The sequence below is a fragment of the Hippichthys cyanospilos genome, chromosome 12 (genome assembly GCF_059441005.1).
Source record: "Hippichthys cyanospilos isolate Australia breed blue-spotted pipefish chromosome 12, RoL_Hcya_1.0, whole genome shotgun sequence".
NCBI classification, from domain to species: domain Eukaryota; kingdom Metazoa; phylum Chordata; class Actinopteri; order Syngnathiformes; family Syngnathidae; genus Hippichthys; species Hippichthys cyanospilos.
Genome location: NC_142380.1, coordinates 2,385,157 through 2,401,931, shown reverse-complemented (window position 1 = coordinate 2,401,931; position 16,775 = coordinate 2,385,157). Strand labels below are relative to the sequence as shown.

Genomic DNA, 16,775 nt, shown 5'->3' with positions numbered 1-16,775 from the left:
AAAAAAAAAAAAAAAAGTGTGCGAGCACGCTAGCGGCAGAAGGGGAGTTCATTTGGGCAATCCCTCCTCTGGCCGTGCATAGAAAATGCATGACATGCTCTGAAGAGGAATTTTAAATGAGCCTGCGGATTTTCAAACGAGAGTCCGGCCTGAGAGTGGATGCCCAAGACGGCTGGAGGAGAAGGGAGGTGGGGGAGTGGGGGGCTCCTGCTCGAGGGCTACAAGGTGTAGTCGAAGAAGGCCATCCCAGCACTGACTGACTGGACTACCACGGGGGAGGATCGGGAGATCAAAGCAGATTGTGAGGAATCACCGGAGTCCGGCTGGCTTCCTTCATTTGGAAGTCCATCACATCCACTCACAGCTCTGCTGCCTCATTTACAGGGCAAAAATGTCCTGCTCCAAACGTCTATTTTCCCAAGCAGACATCAAACATGCGCGGTCGTAAAATCGCAAATCTCAAATGGATTTATCCAAGTGGACTTGTCGTTGCCTCTTCTGGGATGAGGGAATTGGGACTGGGCGCCCAAGATTTCAAGTGAGCGACAGCACCACCGTGTGGCCTGACATGGGACAACAACTATTTTTTTTTTTAATTAGTAGCACAATGAAAACAGTTAGTCAAATCATCCCAGCAAATAATCACACTAAATTATCCTGAGAGACAAAACTGCATAAATTTAAATGATTTAGATTCCTCAATCGAATTAATTGCTTCCAATGGTGGGGCGAAGGAAGAACCTTAAAAAAAAAAAAAAAAACGCCTGGATCTGTGTTGGAGAACACCGAGATGATCCATTCATCAATTTTGGATTGCACTTATGCTCACTAGTGTTGCAAGTAAGGCTGGTGAGAGGCAAATATTTCCAGGTCAAATGCGAGCTAGCTTGATTATTTTTGCTTTTGAGCGTTGGTTTAGCCTTTTCAAAATCTGCTTGTCAATAGCGTGAGCATGACAATAGGTCTTTTTTTGCGGCTCGCTTCTGAAAACAAAAAGGAACAATGACTGAGTTGAAAGTTACATTCAGTGTCTTTTATTTTTCTGCAGGCAGAAAAATACAAAAACAAAAATAACATTCATACTGCTGTAAGTATAATTTCTCATGCTTGCACATTCACAGTACATGTCATGTGGATCCAGCAGCAAAAAAATATTTACAAAAAAAAAAATATAATTTTTCATGTCCCCACTCATAAAAAATAAAGCTTTCTGTGACACAAAGCAATCCTATTTACAGTCATGTGCCCTGGTGTGGACATTTTTGTTTTCTTAGCGTTGTCTTTTTATGGGGAGGGAAAAAAAAAAAAAAAAACTTCAGTCACTATTCAATGAAAAGCATATTTCTTCAAAGGCTGTCGCTCAGACGAACACAACTTGCCTCATCCACTTAACAGAAGGAAATGCCTCCCTCGAATAAGACTGCTCCCTTTTTTCCAAACGGTTAACAATTGAAAGGACCTCATTATGTTGACGATGAAGAGCGAACTCCTGAGCCCTGTAAGGCATGCTGTAAATTTGCAGATAGAGTATATGCTTTTTTTTTTTTTTTTTACCAGTTGCATCCTCAACATTGCTGATGTAAAAATCTGGCCTCAACTGGAGGTTATCTTTTCAAGTTGGACTATTTCCGTTTTGTTTGCTTTTAAGCTCGTGCGTGACGAAAGGCTGTCAGCTCAAACCACTGGACAATTTCAAACCCGTCTGATCCGGTCCACCTTTCCTCTGTAAGGTGACTACAATAGTGTGTTTTAATAATATTTATATTTATACATAGATATGTACAGGTACTGGTCTGATAAGAAGAGTCAGCACTACAGTACATTCAACAAGCGCGGCCCTCGGCGCTCACGCCTCTTTGGTTTCTGCGAAACGTCCACTTGCCTGTTTTTGTTTTTCAAAGTTTGTTTTTAGCGCTCGCCGCGTCTCCTCTTGAGCTGACGCTTGCCCTCAGTCGGTCAGGTTCTCCTCCTTGCATCTGTCTGAGGACAACATAGCACGAAAGAATCACAAAAGGGACACCTTGGAGCCATTTTGGTAAACTCCAAATTTTTTTTAATTAACCACCAGGAGGCAATCAACCAGTAAAGCGAATGTGTGTAAGCCGGAGAGAAGTCGAGCAGGCCCGGGGAGAACATGCACACTTCACGGAGGAAGGCCAGAGCGAGATTTCAACTCTGGTACCTGAGCTGTGAGGCGGACCTGCTAACCACTGAGCCCCCGTGTTAAAAATAGAGTACAGTACAAGTTGAATGAGATCTTGTACAAAACCCACATGTAAATTTAGTAAATACACGCATATATATTATCGATGTGATGGATATGATAGATATGAATAATGTGTTTATATGTTCAATTTAAAAAACAATCATTTAAACATATGATGTATGTATGAATTATGCGCAATATTTTTATATGTACAATAAATATGACGTTTTTATACGTACAGTAAAATAATCAATAAATCAAAGACAGAAGAAGATGCTGTGGAAGTATTGATTCTGAGCTTTAACTCCTATTTTACTCTGCAGTATCATCTGTTCCAGCTTATCTGTGACAAACATGTGTTTTTCTTTGCTCAAATTTTGCTGCTGCGGCTTATACACCAGAGCAGCTTCACGGTAAAATCTTTATATCCTTATGCGAGCCAGTGTTTCCAACTGCGCTAAATTTACAGCAAAGCCGCACTCCACCAAACCACACAGAGTAACACAGCAGAATAAGCGCTGCAGTCTTTCCTACGTGAACGTGTCCATATTCAACTTCTGAGAGCGGTTCCTCGTGTACTGGTGCACCCACCAAACCGCAACATGAATCAGCCATTATTTTCAGCTATTTTGAACTCTACTTAGCGCCATTAACTCCGGTGTGAAAAGTACGCAAACTTGTCACGTAAAGAATGCAAATGATGACAGTAAACATTCGCGCCTGAATAAATCGATGCAGCGGCCGAGCACGATTGAGGGATAGCCCTCCAGATGTGGAAAAGGGGCTGCCCAACTCAAAATCCCAAGCACCATGCTGACGCCGTAAACTCCAAACGCACTCGAAAGCGTCCGGCCACATGCCTCCACACAGCCGGCTTAAGATGCGTCGTGGACGCTTCCTACCTGGGACCGAGCCAGAGGGCGCGACGGGAGAGGAGGGAGCTCGGGTTGGGGTGGGGGGGGGCGTGTCCGGAACTAAGAGGACTTGAGGTTAGCTATGCTGAGCGTCTATACCTGCGGGACTGAGCACCAGGGCCTGGAGGATGTCCGACAGGGAGACGATGCCCTCGATGCTGGAACGCTCGTCCACCACCACCAACCGATGCACCTAAGTGGAAAAGACACCGAAGGGATAACCAGATGGGATCTTGTCTTATTTTTTTTTACATTTCAATTACACGGAAATGACGTATTTACTTCAGTGGTGTCTTGAGATTGCATTTTGTCTATGAAATTCCATTAATACAGCCCAGCCTCTACCCCCCAAAACAAACACAAAAAAAAAAAAAACAAAAGTGTGTTTTTTTAAAAGAAAAACATCACTTTACAATATTTTGGGCCTCAATTCAATGGTCATTGTGTTGCTCTTGGCCACCTAGTGGCTGTAAAACAGAATTACGGACTACATGGAGTGTCTCCAAGAAAGCCACAGTAATATCGATTCTTCACAGAGGATAAAGAATACAAGCAAGAGAATATTATCGGTTAACACGTGTTGCTCCACCATTTGTGTTCAAAAATCCCTTGCTTGAATTCAATCCCAAACGTTTATGTTTACATTGTTTATAGTCTGTAAATTCAAATTGCCTCCGCCCCCCCAATTTTTTCCTGTGGGCGAGTCCAAAAACTGAGCGAGTTAAAGGGTTTCAACAGGACTCCAGTGCCAATTGGTTGCTCACTAACGGTGTTCTCTTTCCTTAGCATTAGGCCAGAGGACTTGGAAGCAAAAATAAAAAAAACTATCCATATATGCACTTTAACCCCTTGAAGCCTGAATGTATTTAATAATTAAGAGCAAACAAAAACAAGACCTCAGCGCAGACAGTGGAGGCCTCTCATTTGGAATCGGGAAAGGAACTCACTTCCGCTTTAACAATTCTGTCCACAATGGTCTCCATTGTTTCCATTTTATGGCACTTCATGACTCCTTCGAAGTACTGCGAGCGATGCTTAAGGGCCTGGGTCACGGTGATGTCCAGGTTGTTGTACGTCTTCTCGGCTGCCAGGTTCTGCACACAAGCGAGGTCTTGTGAATCGTCAACACGGCGCCTTCAGTCTCTCCGCCGGCCCGATGTTTTTCCACTTACGATGACGTCAAACTTGGAGTAGATGTCCACGACTTTGCCTGGAAGGGGGAACGAGAAAGGACAGCGTGAGCTTTCCGACACTTTTTTCGGTCCGACTCCTAAACGCCGCCTGGATATTTCGGTGACCTGACTCATCGACCACGGGCAAAGCGGACACTCGTCTCTCCACAAAGATGTTGAGGGCTTTGATGATGGGGGTGTTGGGGTGGATGAAGGCAATGTCCTGGTACGTGCCGATGCCCAACTCGCCCAGGGTCTGCTTCATGAAAGCTGGCTTGGGCATCTCGCACATCTGGACACGACACAGAGAAATTAAGAGGACGGCCGCCAGGGGGCAGCAGACGCGGGGAAGTGAATGGTGAGAAATGGACACAGGCATCATGACAAAGGGGTGGCCGAGAGCACGTGATACAGACAACATAGAACGTTTGAAATTTTATCATGAGATTCCGGCGTTGTGGGAACATTTTATCTGTTAACAGAGTACAAAACAAAAGCTCTAAAGGAATACTTGGATGAGTTTGATGTGGAAGAACTTGACAACAACTATCAAGAACTTTGTGATGAACTCGAACGAATGCGTACGGGGACGCCCCGGCTCGACTGCTTGAGCGTATGAATATGAAGCGGGGCCAAACAATTTATCAAATCCAAATCGACGTTTCTTCAGTGATTCATTAAACATGAACAACCAAATTGATGACAAATATCTTTAATTTTATTGCAATCAAACAATTTACTGATTGATGCTTATGTCACAATTATTTGGTAGAATTTTGTGACATTGGTTTAAAAGTGAAAGTAGACAAAATTCCAGGAAGTTTCATATTAATTTATATATGTAAAACGAATTACATTATTGTGGTCTATATTAATTTTTTGACTGTGTGTTCTAAATTACATGGTAAGAAAACGTTGATAAAAATAAAAGTCCCTGTATGAGGTTACAAACGGCTGGAAAGCAGAAGAATGCACGCGCACTGTATGCCAATTTTCTCCTGTTGTTTTTGTACTTAGGGCCTAAAAGTGTTTTTCACGCCAATTCCTTCATGTAAGTCTTTACGACTGCATTAACATAGGTTACTGATAGACTTGCTACTTGTGTACAAATCAGTGTTATGTTGTTGGAAAGGAACCCCACTCGATATTATGAGTTTGGCCCTCACGATGCCTCAGAGTGAACCTTCTTATTTATGATGGCGTTGGACTCACAAAGAGCTGGAGGAACTTGAGGATCCTCTTGTGGGTGAGAATATAAAGTGCGTTGCCGGTGACGGGGTCGATGACAGGCAGGCGGTGAATTTTGTTTTTGATGAGCGTGTACACGGCGTCGAAAAGGCTACGACACAACAAACACGATGATGGCAACAAACCCCCAAAAAACAAATAGAAAAAGGAGAGGGTCTTGATTTAAAAATCGAGGCGCCGTACCTTGCATCGGGCGATATGTTGACAAGAGGTTTGAACGTTGCTTGAAGGTAAACCTCTGCGAGGACAAAAGAACAAGAAGTTGCTTTGAGAAATGACTCAAAATACAGAATAGATTTGAGCACAGTGTGGTGTAGAAATAGGTGAAAATAGATGTGATTCTGAGTGATTGGCCATTCATCTCTGCGTGCTCTGCGATTGGCCGGTTTCAAGGGATGCCCCGCCTACTACCCGAATACAACTGAGATAGGCTGCACTATGCTCGTGACATGAAAGGATAACCAGTAAAGATAATGGCTGCGCGGATGTACAGTATGTCGTTCAAAGATAAGCTAATAGTTAGCCTAGCGGCTTCCATTTCTTTAACGATTCTTTTCTCGCGGTCTGGATACCACGTGGCAGAATGCAGGCCAGTCTTGATACAACGCCCGACATCTGGTTCGAGGAAAGAGACTAACGATTGCGGGTGGGGGTACGTTTTTTGGCCATCTTGAGCGTTATTACGAAAATTCTAAGCACACAATGTCATTGAATTGGCATCTAGACTGAGACCAAAAAATGATTAATAATAATGACAGCTTATTCAAAATGATTGTGCTCGGGCTCTCATTGCATGGTTCTGGAGTTACCGAGGTTGAGTGGCGCTCACCTCTCCACGTCTCAAGCTTATGTTCCTCCAACTCGTATATTTGCACCTGAAAGCGAGAAGGAAAGACAACTGAGTAGAAGTCGGTTTCCGACGCGAAGCCGAGGCCTTACGTGGACCTACCATCGGTGACTTGTAGTATCTGTGAAGGATGATGATAAAGTCTGTGATTGTCAACATGCCTGCGATGCAAGAACACACTCATCAAGTGATGCCGGTGAGCCGCGAATGTTTGAAGGGCGAGGTCCAAGCGGCACATCTGACTCCTTCTGCTTTATGTCTGGCTGACTTGGTATTCATTATTTAGCACCAGCGCTACACTCTATCCAGCCAATTCACCCGCTCCCGTGGATATTTTTCTTTGGCTACGTATTCAAGCAGTCTGATTGCCGGTGGAAACGGAGGCGCCTGCGCTGAGCTTAACGGTTTGCGACGGTTTGAATGAACTTAATCAAATCACGCTCCAGTCGCCATGACCGGCGGCATAATACAAAGTTTCCACTGCGCTCATTGACCAGCGGAGCGCACGCGGCGAGATGATGATTATGACATCGGAACCGGGCGACCGAGGCTAGAATAGCGAATGCTATAAATGCGGACGCTGAAGCCTGGAACCGAAATAATAAGACATAAAGCGCGTCCGTTAACACGACTGTAAACGGTCAATCGGCAGAGTGGATTGAAAAGGTCTTACCTACAAAGCTTTGCTTTTCTGTGTCCCACAGCGGAGCTGCTCGCACGCCATTGGCAACCAAGGCAAAGAAGGCTTTCTTAACCTGTCAAAGATCCGGTTTTATTCACAATATCGGGTTTTAGTGACTTTGTTCTCTACTTTTATGACCGAGACTGAAAGTCCTAAGCCTCTACACATTGAAAGACTGCGCGGTAGATGAATAGCCACTTAAAATGGGACAGACTGGGAATCCAGCCATCATTCATGCGGAAGACGACTTCACACAGCTTTGTATATACAGGTAAAAACAAATAGACACCGCACATTCAAAGTGCAGCGGTAGAGAGGGCTTGCCAATCAGACGCGTTCCCTTGCGAATGTGTGAATTGGCAGCCAGTCACAAGAGCTACATGAATTTTCTCCTTTATGTTTTTGCACACTGTATTCTTTATCGATTTCTTGCTCCTATTAAAGTCATCAAAACCAAATTCACATTCAAATCTGTAAACAATGCATTTGTTTCAAATATGCAGATCTGCTGAAGTTCAAATACACATCATGTCAAAAACAAATCATTTGTTGAAAGTACTCAAAGAATGTTCATACGGTAGCTAGCTTACCGCTAACTGGCTGAGGATTGAGGTCACTTTTAACTATCAAACAAGTACTCTTTTGCATTAACAGAACAGTAAAACAAATATAGCTTCCAACAAAACTCATGGTGGAAACAATTGCATTTAGCTTCTGAGGTCACACTGCAGTCACGTCTGGCTAAAGTGTGTACACCAGAGTATTATTGAACTTCCATTAGTAGTATTCCACTCTGTGTAATATTACTAATAGAAAGCGTAGCTTGTGCGGAAAAAAAAAAAAAACATTTAAAAATTGCATATATTTAGTGGGCGTGGCCCACATTTCCAATGTTACAGCTTGTATTCATGTTTTATGATAATCCAATGACATTGATGTCTTATTTGTGGCTCCTTTCTCATAGGAAATGGGAAGCAAAGGAAGTTATGAGAGGTGAAAGCCAAATTGGAGATTCTCTTTAATCTGCTGGGAGTATTTCCTCTTCTCTCAGATAAGAGTTTGTAACCCTTGTCTCTGTGGATTTAGTGGTTGACAATCTACACTTCAAAGACCTGGCAGGATTACTGTTTAACAGCTTTCCGACGGTCTCATCTCAAGTTCAGCTTGGAGCCAAAAACTTCTCCGGGGTCAAATATATTACTTCTGTATCCGTTTAATATTAACCCGGCGGTGCCAAAAACAAGCACGCTCAAAATAAGACGGTAAGAGAAGTGGACTTAACACACACAAAGAAGTATATGAAACCCCCGTATTGGATTCACCAGGATAAATATAACAATATGGTGTGTTTTTCTAACTGCAGACTGATTTGTAAGCGAACAAAACGACAACATGAATAAGAACCGCGCGGTGATAGGATATGAGAGAAAGAAACAAAGACGAACAAAAACTCACTTGGAGAGCTGTGTCGAAGACGACCAGTTTGGAGCTGGTTGGCACAATGTCGTAGCACTTGTGTGATTTCATAAAGCGCATGTAAATATCACTCTCGGGCTCAGTAGCTGTGAGGGAGACGCGCGCGCACACACACACACGCACAAAGAGAGGGAAAATAAAAACACTTGAGAGCAGGGAGACGTTTCACAGGGAAAACATAATGAGCACTTGGAAACAACGCATGCTTTACAGCCTAAACAACCATTAGGGTTCTGGAGCAGTCACTTCCACTTTACTGCATCCTCTAGTGGGGGTGGGGTATGGACACTTTGCTACAGTTAAAAAAAAAAAAAACTAACAAAACAAACCTTTAAGCGAATGCTGATAGATATTTACCCCAGTCTTATATTCAGGTGCATCCCAATAAGTGAGATCGCTTTTATATTATATATTCTTAAACAGATGAAAACAAACCGTTTTATGTTCATTCCTACTTTTTGATTAATAACGACGTAAATTGTTGGTATAATACTGTCATTTCTTGAGATGTGGGCTTCATTTATTGTAAGTCATCCTAATCAGCAACATAAAACAAGAGAAATATTTTACTGTGTAAAGTGAAACAGTGAGTTTGATTTTTAGGGTTGTGAGATGACTTAATAGAAAAATACTGAATATTAAAGGGGAAGTAAAAAAAATAATCTTTCTAACGTGTTCTGTGCACCTCGCTAGTCCAGTCGCATCGCGAGAAGGAAAAAACTGCTTGAGTGCATTTAATGTTATACAGGCGAGGCATTCGGAGACCGCTCACAATGTGGGAAATCTGATTTCTTAACGCCTAACAAATTTATAACTTACAGATATGAACATAAGAAAATATGAAGATGAGATTTAATCAGTTTTGCTTTAGTTTTTAAATTGGCAAAACGTTGGTGTCGTGACTTAGAAATTACCAGAATTTGACACCAAAACTAAAGGCTGCGTCCTATATACAAGTGTGTATCATATTTGGGGAATTACAATAATTACCAATCACTTACAATGTGAGCTGTGAAAAAAAGATTTAATGATACTAGCATATCCTTTTAATTTTCCCACCATTCTTTTAGATGCAAATGTGGACACAGGGGAAAGTGAAGGAAGTGCAAAAGATTAAAGAACATGCAACCTATATAAAATTACAAGCAAGCATAAAAGATTAAATCCCAGGTAAATGCCACAAACATGTAATTGTAATACTCATTTCTCGTTAAGGAGGGTGTATTATATATATGTAAAAAAAAGCCTCAAGGAGTAAACGTATTTTTAGCGTGAGGACATGGAAAAAGCGCAGCGACACTTGTCCCTCGTGTCACTTCAAACTTTCCTTTTAGCTTCACTGCACTTGCGGGAGCAAGTGCAATGCAAAAACAGGACAATAAAGCAACTCATCGCCAACATTTTCTGCATTTCTTTTTCTAGGGGGGGCAACCACGTCCAGACGTCCGGAAGTGCCAGCCGGCTGGCTGACAGTTGTCTTCCTATCAGATGCAGCGCTAATTGTCGCTTGCCACGAATGATCCGTTCAACTTACCTTCGTCGTCTAGTTCAAGTTTCTCCAGCATGCCTTCGAATAAACTGGACACCTAAATGGGAGAAAACAAGAGTTTTGTAATCTGGCGATAAATACGGGGGGAAAAAATGGAAATGATAACAAGAGGGCGACGCACAAAAAGAAACTTTGGACTAAAAACTGTCGCCGTGACGTTATTTCCCCCACAAGTCCCTGCGGCAACGAATGACGACGACGTCGTCGGGGTTTGGACCGCTGGCCAGCAAACCGCTCGGGTTTGGCTAAATATACGTGCGCGCGCACACGCGCCTGCAGACGAGATGAGAGCGAAGCCCGTTCACGGCGTGGCACAACTTCAGGCAACGCGTTATTTCAAGAGCGCACACCCCCTCCGAGAGTCACAGTGGAACAGTCCTGGTAGACTTGACTGAGGCGGGAAAGCGGGGGGGGACGCCAACGGGACTTCCAAACAAAAATTTAGCCTAGCTTCGTCGAAGTAAATCCTCGGTGTTGGGATTCCAGCATTTGGGAGTCGCCGGAGTGAACGGACTCCGTCGCCAGTTATGCCGGACTGGAAGTCGGAAGCTCCACGCCGCGTGCGGACACACCCCTCCGCTGTATCGCCATATTAGGAAAGCCCTTGTTGCTAGGCAACAAGAAGCTGGGGATGCCTTGCTGCATCGCGGCGTGACATAAGGCGGGGCCCGCCGGTGCTGCATTCCATTAAACTGGGAAATCGGTACATCAGCACTCTGACGAGGAAAAGTGCAACGGAAAACCACTCAAAAGACAAATTGATCTACCCACACTTCCGATCGCATGCCTTTGCCCGCATAAATGTACTCAGCAACTTCACATTTGTCGATTTGAGTGATCTGACTTATGATTTTAATATTTTTGGTTACAAGCTGTTGTACACAGAACACACACACACATGCTGTATGTATTGCTTTGTGTTGCATATCAAACAGAATTTATAATCAAGTTTCAATTTGAGTAGTGGGGGAAAAAATGCAGCAATCAACATCTTGTGTACGTCCAGCAAGGAGAACCGTGATTGTCAATCCAATCAAAATGAAAACATTTACAAAGAGCTGCTGAATGCCACAACTCCCACCCGGACGCACACACGGAAATTAACAAGCCAACGTAACGGCAGCTCACGAGCCCACTAGATAGGCCACGCCCCTTAAAAAAGCACACATCCAAAACATTACAGCCAGTACCAGTCACACGAATCACAATAATTTATTTGTGATCGCTTTTGTATACTAATTTTTATGGCATTTCTGAAAATCTGATTTCTAATCTATTTATTCTTTATATATATGTTTATTTATTTTATTTATTGTTCATTGTATACATGTGTACAATGACAATAAAGGCATTCTATTCTATTCTAGACCGATATATTGTTTTAATACATTATATTGCTCTTTTTGTCTTTTAAATTCAACAATTGCAATCTATGTTCATCGCATGTATTTCGCAGCTTCAATTTTAATTGTTATATTTAAGAACTGTCATAAACTGCCAACTTCTTCATAATAATGTTGAATTCGTTGTTTCGACTTTGCGTCGTGAATATGAACGGCGCAAAATTCACTCGTAAAGTGCCGTGCACGTTTTATGTGAGCAATTTTTTCTGCCATTTCATTGACATTTAGAATTATTGCCGGTGGTCAAACCGTCTTCTTACAAACGTCTCGCGGCTCTGCCGTCTCAAATCCAGAACGGAAAAAGAAGCTGGGAGTATCCGGGGATGCTAATTTGTTTCCTTTTGTGAAACACGCATGGATTTCCCTTTGGGTGCTTCATTTGCAAGCCAACGTGCAAAACGGCCACTGCAGCTGCGAGGAAGGACGCGCGAGCGCTCAGGGGCGCTCGGCGACATCGCACTGCAACGGTGACACAGCTCTTCTCTGGCCAAACACTTCCGTAAATCTCCCGCATCTCAGCAGGCGCGCAGCTCGCCTTGGCCGCACAGCTAACTCCGGAGGTTTACGAGCCATTAAATTGATTGCTTTTAAAATTTGGACTGGGGGGGAAAAAAATAATAACAACACAGCTACAGGACATCAGTCGGTTATTTTATCGGCAGGGAGGCTGGTGTGGCGCCGCGGGTTCCCCTCAATCACCATCAGCAGTCCTTGGGTGTTAATATCAGCGGTAGACAACACTGGAAATGAAATATCGATTGGCCCCGGCCGTCTCCGAGCGGGCATTCATCACCGCTTCAGATGATTATTCATTAAATCAGCACGGTAACTCCTCATTCGCCGCAACGCCTCCGTGACTCACGTGAAGTGAGCTCCGGATACTGTTGATCCACATTAATTCTGTTTGAGCTATGGTTAACATCCCAGGAAAATATTTACGCCGTGTGCTCGGGACCCCCACACACACGCACGTACACACAAAGGTATTTACAGTTAAGTGTCAGAGCAGACCAAACAGTTGGGCTTCCTCCTCCAACAGCACTATTAAACTATCATTAATAAAAGTGGTATTGGTAGAAACGGTAACCAGATGTTGTTACTCATGTGAGTTGCCCACGAAAATAATTATTTGCACCACTGCTTGTTAGCATTAATTGTCATTTATAATAGGTGCTATGGCTAGAGCAGTGTTTCTCAGTTATATTTTTGCAAAGGCCAACCAGGAAAGAGAAAATCTTTTGCTCAAACACTGACTATAAATAAGATTAATATCTATAAAAATGTGATAAGTTATTAAGATTTCACATGCGTGTGTTACTTATAGCCCACTTGTGAATGCTTCTAAAGCTGCAAAGTGACCTTTGAACCGGTTTTGTAGCTCTGATGTGAAATATGGTTCTCTAGCAAACAAAAGAAACTCTGTCTCATTCTCAGGAACCCCAAACAAGAACTTTATGCTTGTGTCAAATATTTTAGTAGCGTGATAAGTCACTTCCAATGACGATGAGAAGTTACAGCCTCATTTAGTTATAGATTAGCATTCAAAAGCCCGTTAATGTTCCCTGCAGTCAACACAACTATAAATAGAAAGCTTCTCCCTTAAAGGCCTTAATAGATTAGGATTTTTTTTTTTTTTTGCAGGCTGACTCACTTGTTGTGAGGTAGAGTAGGCTGGCACAGGGCTTGATGAAGCTTTCGGGGGTTTGGCAAAGGGAAGGCCCAGGCGCTGTCCCGTGTCCAGAGGCGTGGACACGGAGCGCGGGCGGGAACGTTCCACCGCACGTTCCGGGCTTGGACCGCCCTGCTGGGCCTCCTGGGGGAACACAGGCTGGCTGGGGGCCTGTGTTGGGGTGGTAGGTGGCGTGGACACTCCAGATGCTGGAAAAAAAAAAAATGCAGGTCATTTCGATGCATTGCAGTGCTTTCAGTGACACAGCTTAAAAGGTACTGAGAGATGTTGCAGATAACGTCACATGCTCCAGATGGAATGTACAATTGAGATAAATCCTGGCCCAGCTGCTGAGACAACAATGAAGAAACTTCCAGTTTTCAATGAACCATATAGCCATTATATGCTTTTTAGAAAAATAACACACACATGTAAAATGTGTCATGGAATTTCTGTGTTTGAATGTTTTTCATTAATTGCTGTTTAGGGGGCCTTGATAAGTCCAACAAATGAAAATGAAAGCCTTCACAGGCAGCCATTTTAGAGCATTTTGACATTTTCAAAACCCACAAGAAATTGGGTTCAATAGCATACAGAAAATGGGGCATCGATGCCATCTACTGGTGACCGCGCATCAGTAAAGTTGATTTCAAAATTACCAAACATAATCACACACTGACAAACGAGTCAATACGTTTCTCGAATTTCAACCATTATAACAACCAGATTATTGACTGGCCGGGTTGATTATAGACGCCGATATTTGGCCGGTTACATCATGAGCGGCGCGAGCGATTCAAAATGTCATTCAGCTCTTTGTGATGCAGCTCCTGCTTTGGGCCCAAGGTGTCAGTCACATGACGGGGCCGCCGCCGCCGCATGCTTCTCTCGCATGAGGCGTCACAATCTCACGCTGCGACATGTGACACCGGCGACATATTTGCCAGGCCAGACAATGAGTGACACGTGTAAAGCGCTCTCAACAGCTCACACGGCCTACAGTTAACTTTTTTATCTTGACGGGATCGCAGATGTCAACCATTCAAAAGCGTTAAATGGGATATGGTATGGAAGATTGATGTGCATATAAATAGATAACGTAATGATTTTTGTATTGTGGATGTATTTTTTTCAGTGACCCCTTCTGAATTTGCTCAATTGTGACAAATTAGCTAATATGAATAATAACAAGTGATGTGAGTCAAGAATGGAATTTGTGATTGGTAATGAAGCGCTGACGACACGGGTAAATATAGAAACAATTTCATGTGGGCGCTGACTTTGAGAGATACTGTTAAATTGGCTAGGACTCTGGAGTGGCCATTTATTTCTAGTGCGGATGCCGGTTGATAGTTAAAAAAAAAATCCTTTGTGTATTTCAACTGAAGCATGTCTGGGACATTGGCAGATAACATCAATGTCATCACATGCTTAAGACGGAATGCGTAACTGAGATGAAGTCTGAGCTTCTGGTGGGCATGAATGAGGTAGAAATTTTGCACCAACTTTGGCTTTGGCAAGGAAAAGCATAGAATAAAAACACTAGGACAGTAAAATATTGCATAAACGATCAAAACATATTGACTTTCAATACTCTGCCCTCAATTTTAACTGCTTGCCTATGGGAGTCGGGGGGTACACCCTATGAGTGTCACATTTTGTGAAAAATCCCCGGACACCCAGCGGTTAAATTGTGTTGTTGAGGTTTTACAATATTATACAATATTATACTATTCACTGCGCCAGCCTCCGATTGAACATCACTGTAGAGAAAACGATTTTGCTTATTCTGTATTTTGTGCTTCAGAACAGTGACTTCAATTGAAAACAGCATGAAAAATAAACCAAAACCGTTTTCTTGGTTTTATATCCTTATCTCGCCCACCTGTAAAATTTTCATTTTCACCAAATGGTCCCCTCCTATTGGCCTGTAATCTGAAAAAAGGTATCCATTTTCTAAACTTCCTACTATTTCCCAAATTTTGACAATAACATGTGCTGAAGACTCAGGTAACGGCTTATCTGAGTTTGGTCACGTGACATTCACAGACCGAACCCTGATTGGTTGCAAGCTGAGTCTTGAGCACATGTGATGCCATTTTTAGCGCTTTGACCAAAGTATACGTTCCTGGATCCGAATCAGTTATCGTGTTCGCAGCCTCCTTGGTGAGGACGACGAAATCTAGAGATGAAACGATTCTAGGAAATGGCAGAGGACTGGCTAAAGGTGCTGTAAGGCATAGCAGCGGACCGGCCGTATCGCTTGACATTTAGTTGGCGTGCAGCGGGCCCTGCTCCCGCCGCTTGGCCTTCCTATTTTAGCCGCGCTGTTGTGGCACATTCCACAGAAGGAGATAACAGCGCGGCCGGGGGCTCGCTCTCCTCAGCCCGCTGGCAAGCGGGGCGGTGACGGCGGCGCGCCGCCCAGGACTACAGGAAGTGGTGTCGGCGGGTGGTAGGGGGATTTTTTTTTTTCTAAATTCCCAGCAAGACGCTAGAGATTGAGTTTTACAAAATATAAAACATTTCCCCACGGTACGCTAAAAGTACACTTTCAGGACTGTGACGTAACACCAAAAAAAACTACGAGAAGAAAAATGATTCGCTGTTTTTGATAGTAGCTGCTACTGAGGACGTTTTGGTAGTGTTGCGTGCAGGATTTTCAACCGGGGTACACAAGTTTTAAGGCATGTTGGATGTAACAATAGGCTGCATTTCCAAGAGTCAAATCCATTGGTGAAGTAACCTTGAGCAAGACCCCGAGGAGTTAACATTCCATCAAAGGCAACATTTGCAACCTTATTTAATCATTGTTAGAATGCCTAAATGAGGCAAGAGTGGAAAGGCAGTTTAAAGACTTAAGAGTTAGCCATTACCATGTAAAGCGAGCATTTTTTTCTTTTACGACCAGGCCCATCCTTGCGTTTTAAAAATATACTCACAAGGGTTTGCCCACTCCGGTAAAAACACTGTCCCAATTTATTAAGCATATAATTTTTGTGTTTGTTTTTCCATTGTGAAAAGAGAAGCAGCTATAGAAAACGGATGGATAAATGGATGAACTACACAGACTATTTTTTTTCGACTCTTTCAGTTCCATTGACGAGAATTCTCACCTTTTAAAATAATTATGTTTTGTGCCGATTCTCATCAAAAACGTTTTTTTATGAAAGGGTAGCTGACACCCTTGACTAGTGCTTATTTTATTATTTATTTTTTTATTTATTACTTTTAAAATTTGGTCAGACCGTGCCATACTTTATTATCAACAAAGCAGTAAAGTCATAATTACAGTAAAGACTGTAATGAAAAAAAAACAAATCAAGGAAAAAGTAGCATGCTCAATACGAACACAAAAGACAGCTGACCTGAAATCGCCCCCTCGCTGAGCGTCCCCGTTGATGTCACTGGTACGGCAAATACATTCTTCAGATCACATGACCGACGCTAAGCCGAGCTGTCAGCGCGTCACAACGTACAAACCGACAAAGCCACATATGGTTTCGTTTCCACAGGGCGGCACCCGGCACCCTGCTTTGCTACGCTCTTCAGTGCACTATATCATAAAGCTCATTTAATTTGCTGGCCGAAAAACATCGAAAAGGACTT

At 43.0% G+C, this 16,775-nt stretch overlaps 1 protein-coding gene across 2 annotated transcripts in view; it reads right to left on the bottom strand.

Moving 5' to 3' along the window:
• Nucleotides 1–1,018: 1,018 nt before the first annotated feature.
• The window catches only part of LOC148414379 (5'-AMP-activated protein kinase subunit gamma-1-like), a 25,407-nt gene continuing 9,650 nt past the window's right edge, over nucleotides 1,019–16,775 (bottom strand). For both annotated transcript variants that reach the window (XM_088428639.1, XM_088428640.1), the window contains 13 exons: nucleotides 13,149–13,375; nucleotides 10,080–10,131; nucleotides 8,525–8,631; nucleotides 7,061–7,142; nucleotides 6,490–6,548; nucleotides 6,370–6,415; nucleotides 5,724–5,778; nucleotides 5,505–5,631; nucleotides 4,419–4,584; nucleotides 4,293–4,330; nucleotides 4,068–4,214; nucleotides 3,220–3,313; nucleotides 1,019–1,980 (listed from right to left, as the gene is read on the bottom strand). In XM_088428639.1, the coding sequence (XP_088284765.1) occupies nucleotides 1,949–1,980; nucleotides 3,220–3,313; nucleotides 4,068–4,214; nucleotides 4,293–4,330; nucleotides 4,419–4,584; nucleotides 5,505–5,631; nucleotides 5,724–5,778; nucleotides 6,370–6,415; nucleotides 6,490–6,548; nucleotides 7,061–7,142; nucleotides 8,525–8,631; nucleotides 10,080–10,131; nucleotides 13,149–13,375 (1,232 nt within the window). In that variant the 3' untranslated portion in view covers nucleotides 1,019–1,948. The remainder of the gene's footprint in view (nucleotides 1,981–3,219; nucleotides 3,314–4,067; nucleotides 4,215–4,292; nucleotides 4,331–4,418; nucleotides 4,585–5,504; nucleotides 5,632–5,723; nucleotides 5,779–6,369; nucleotides 6,416–6,489; nucleotides 6,549–7,060; nucleotides 7,143–8,524; nucleotides 8,632–10,079; nucleotides 10,132–13,148; nucleotides 13,376–16,775) is intronic.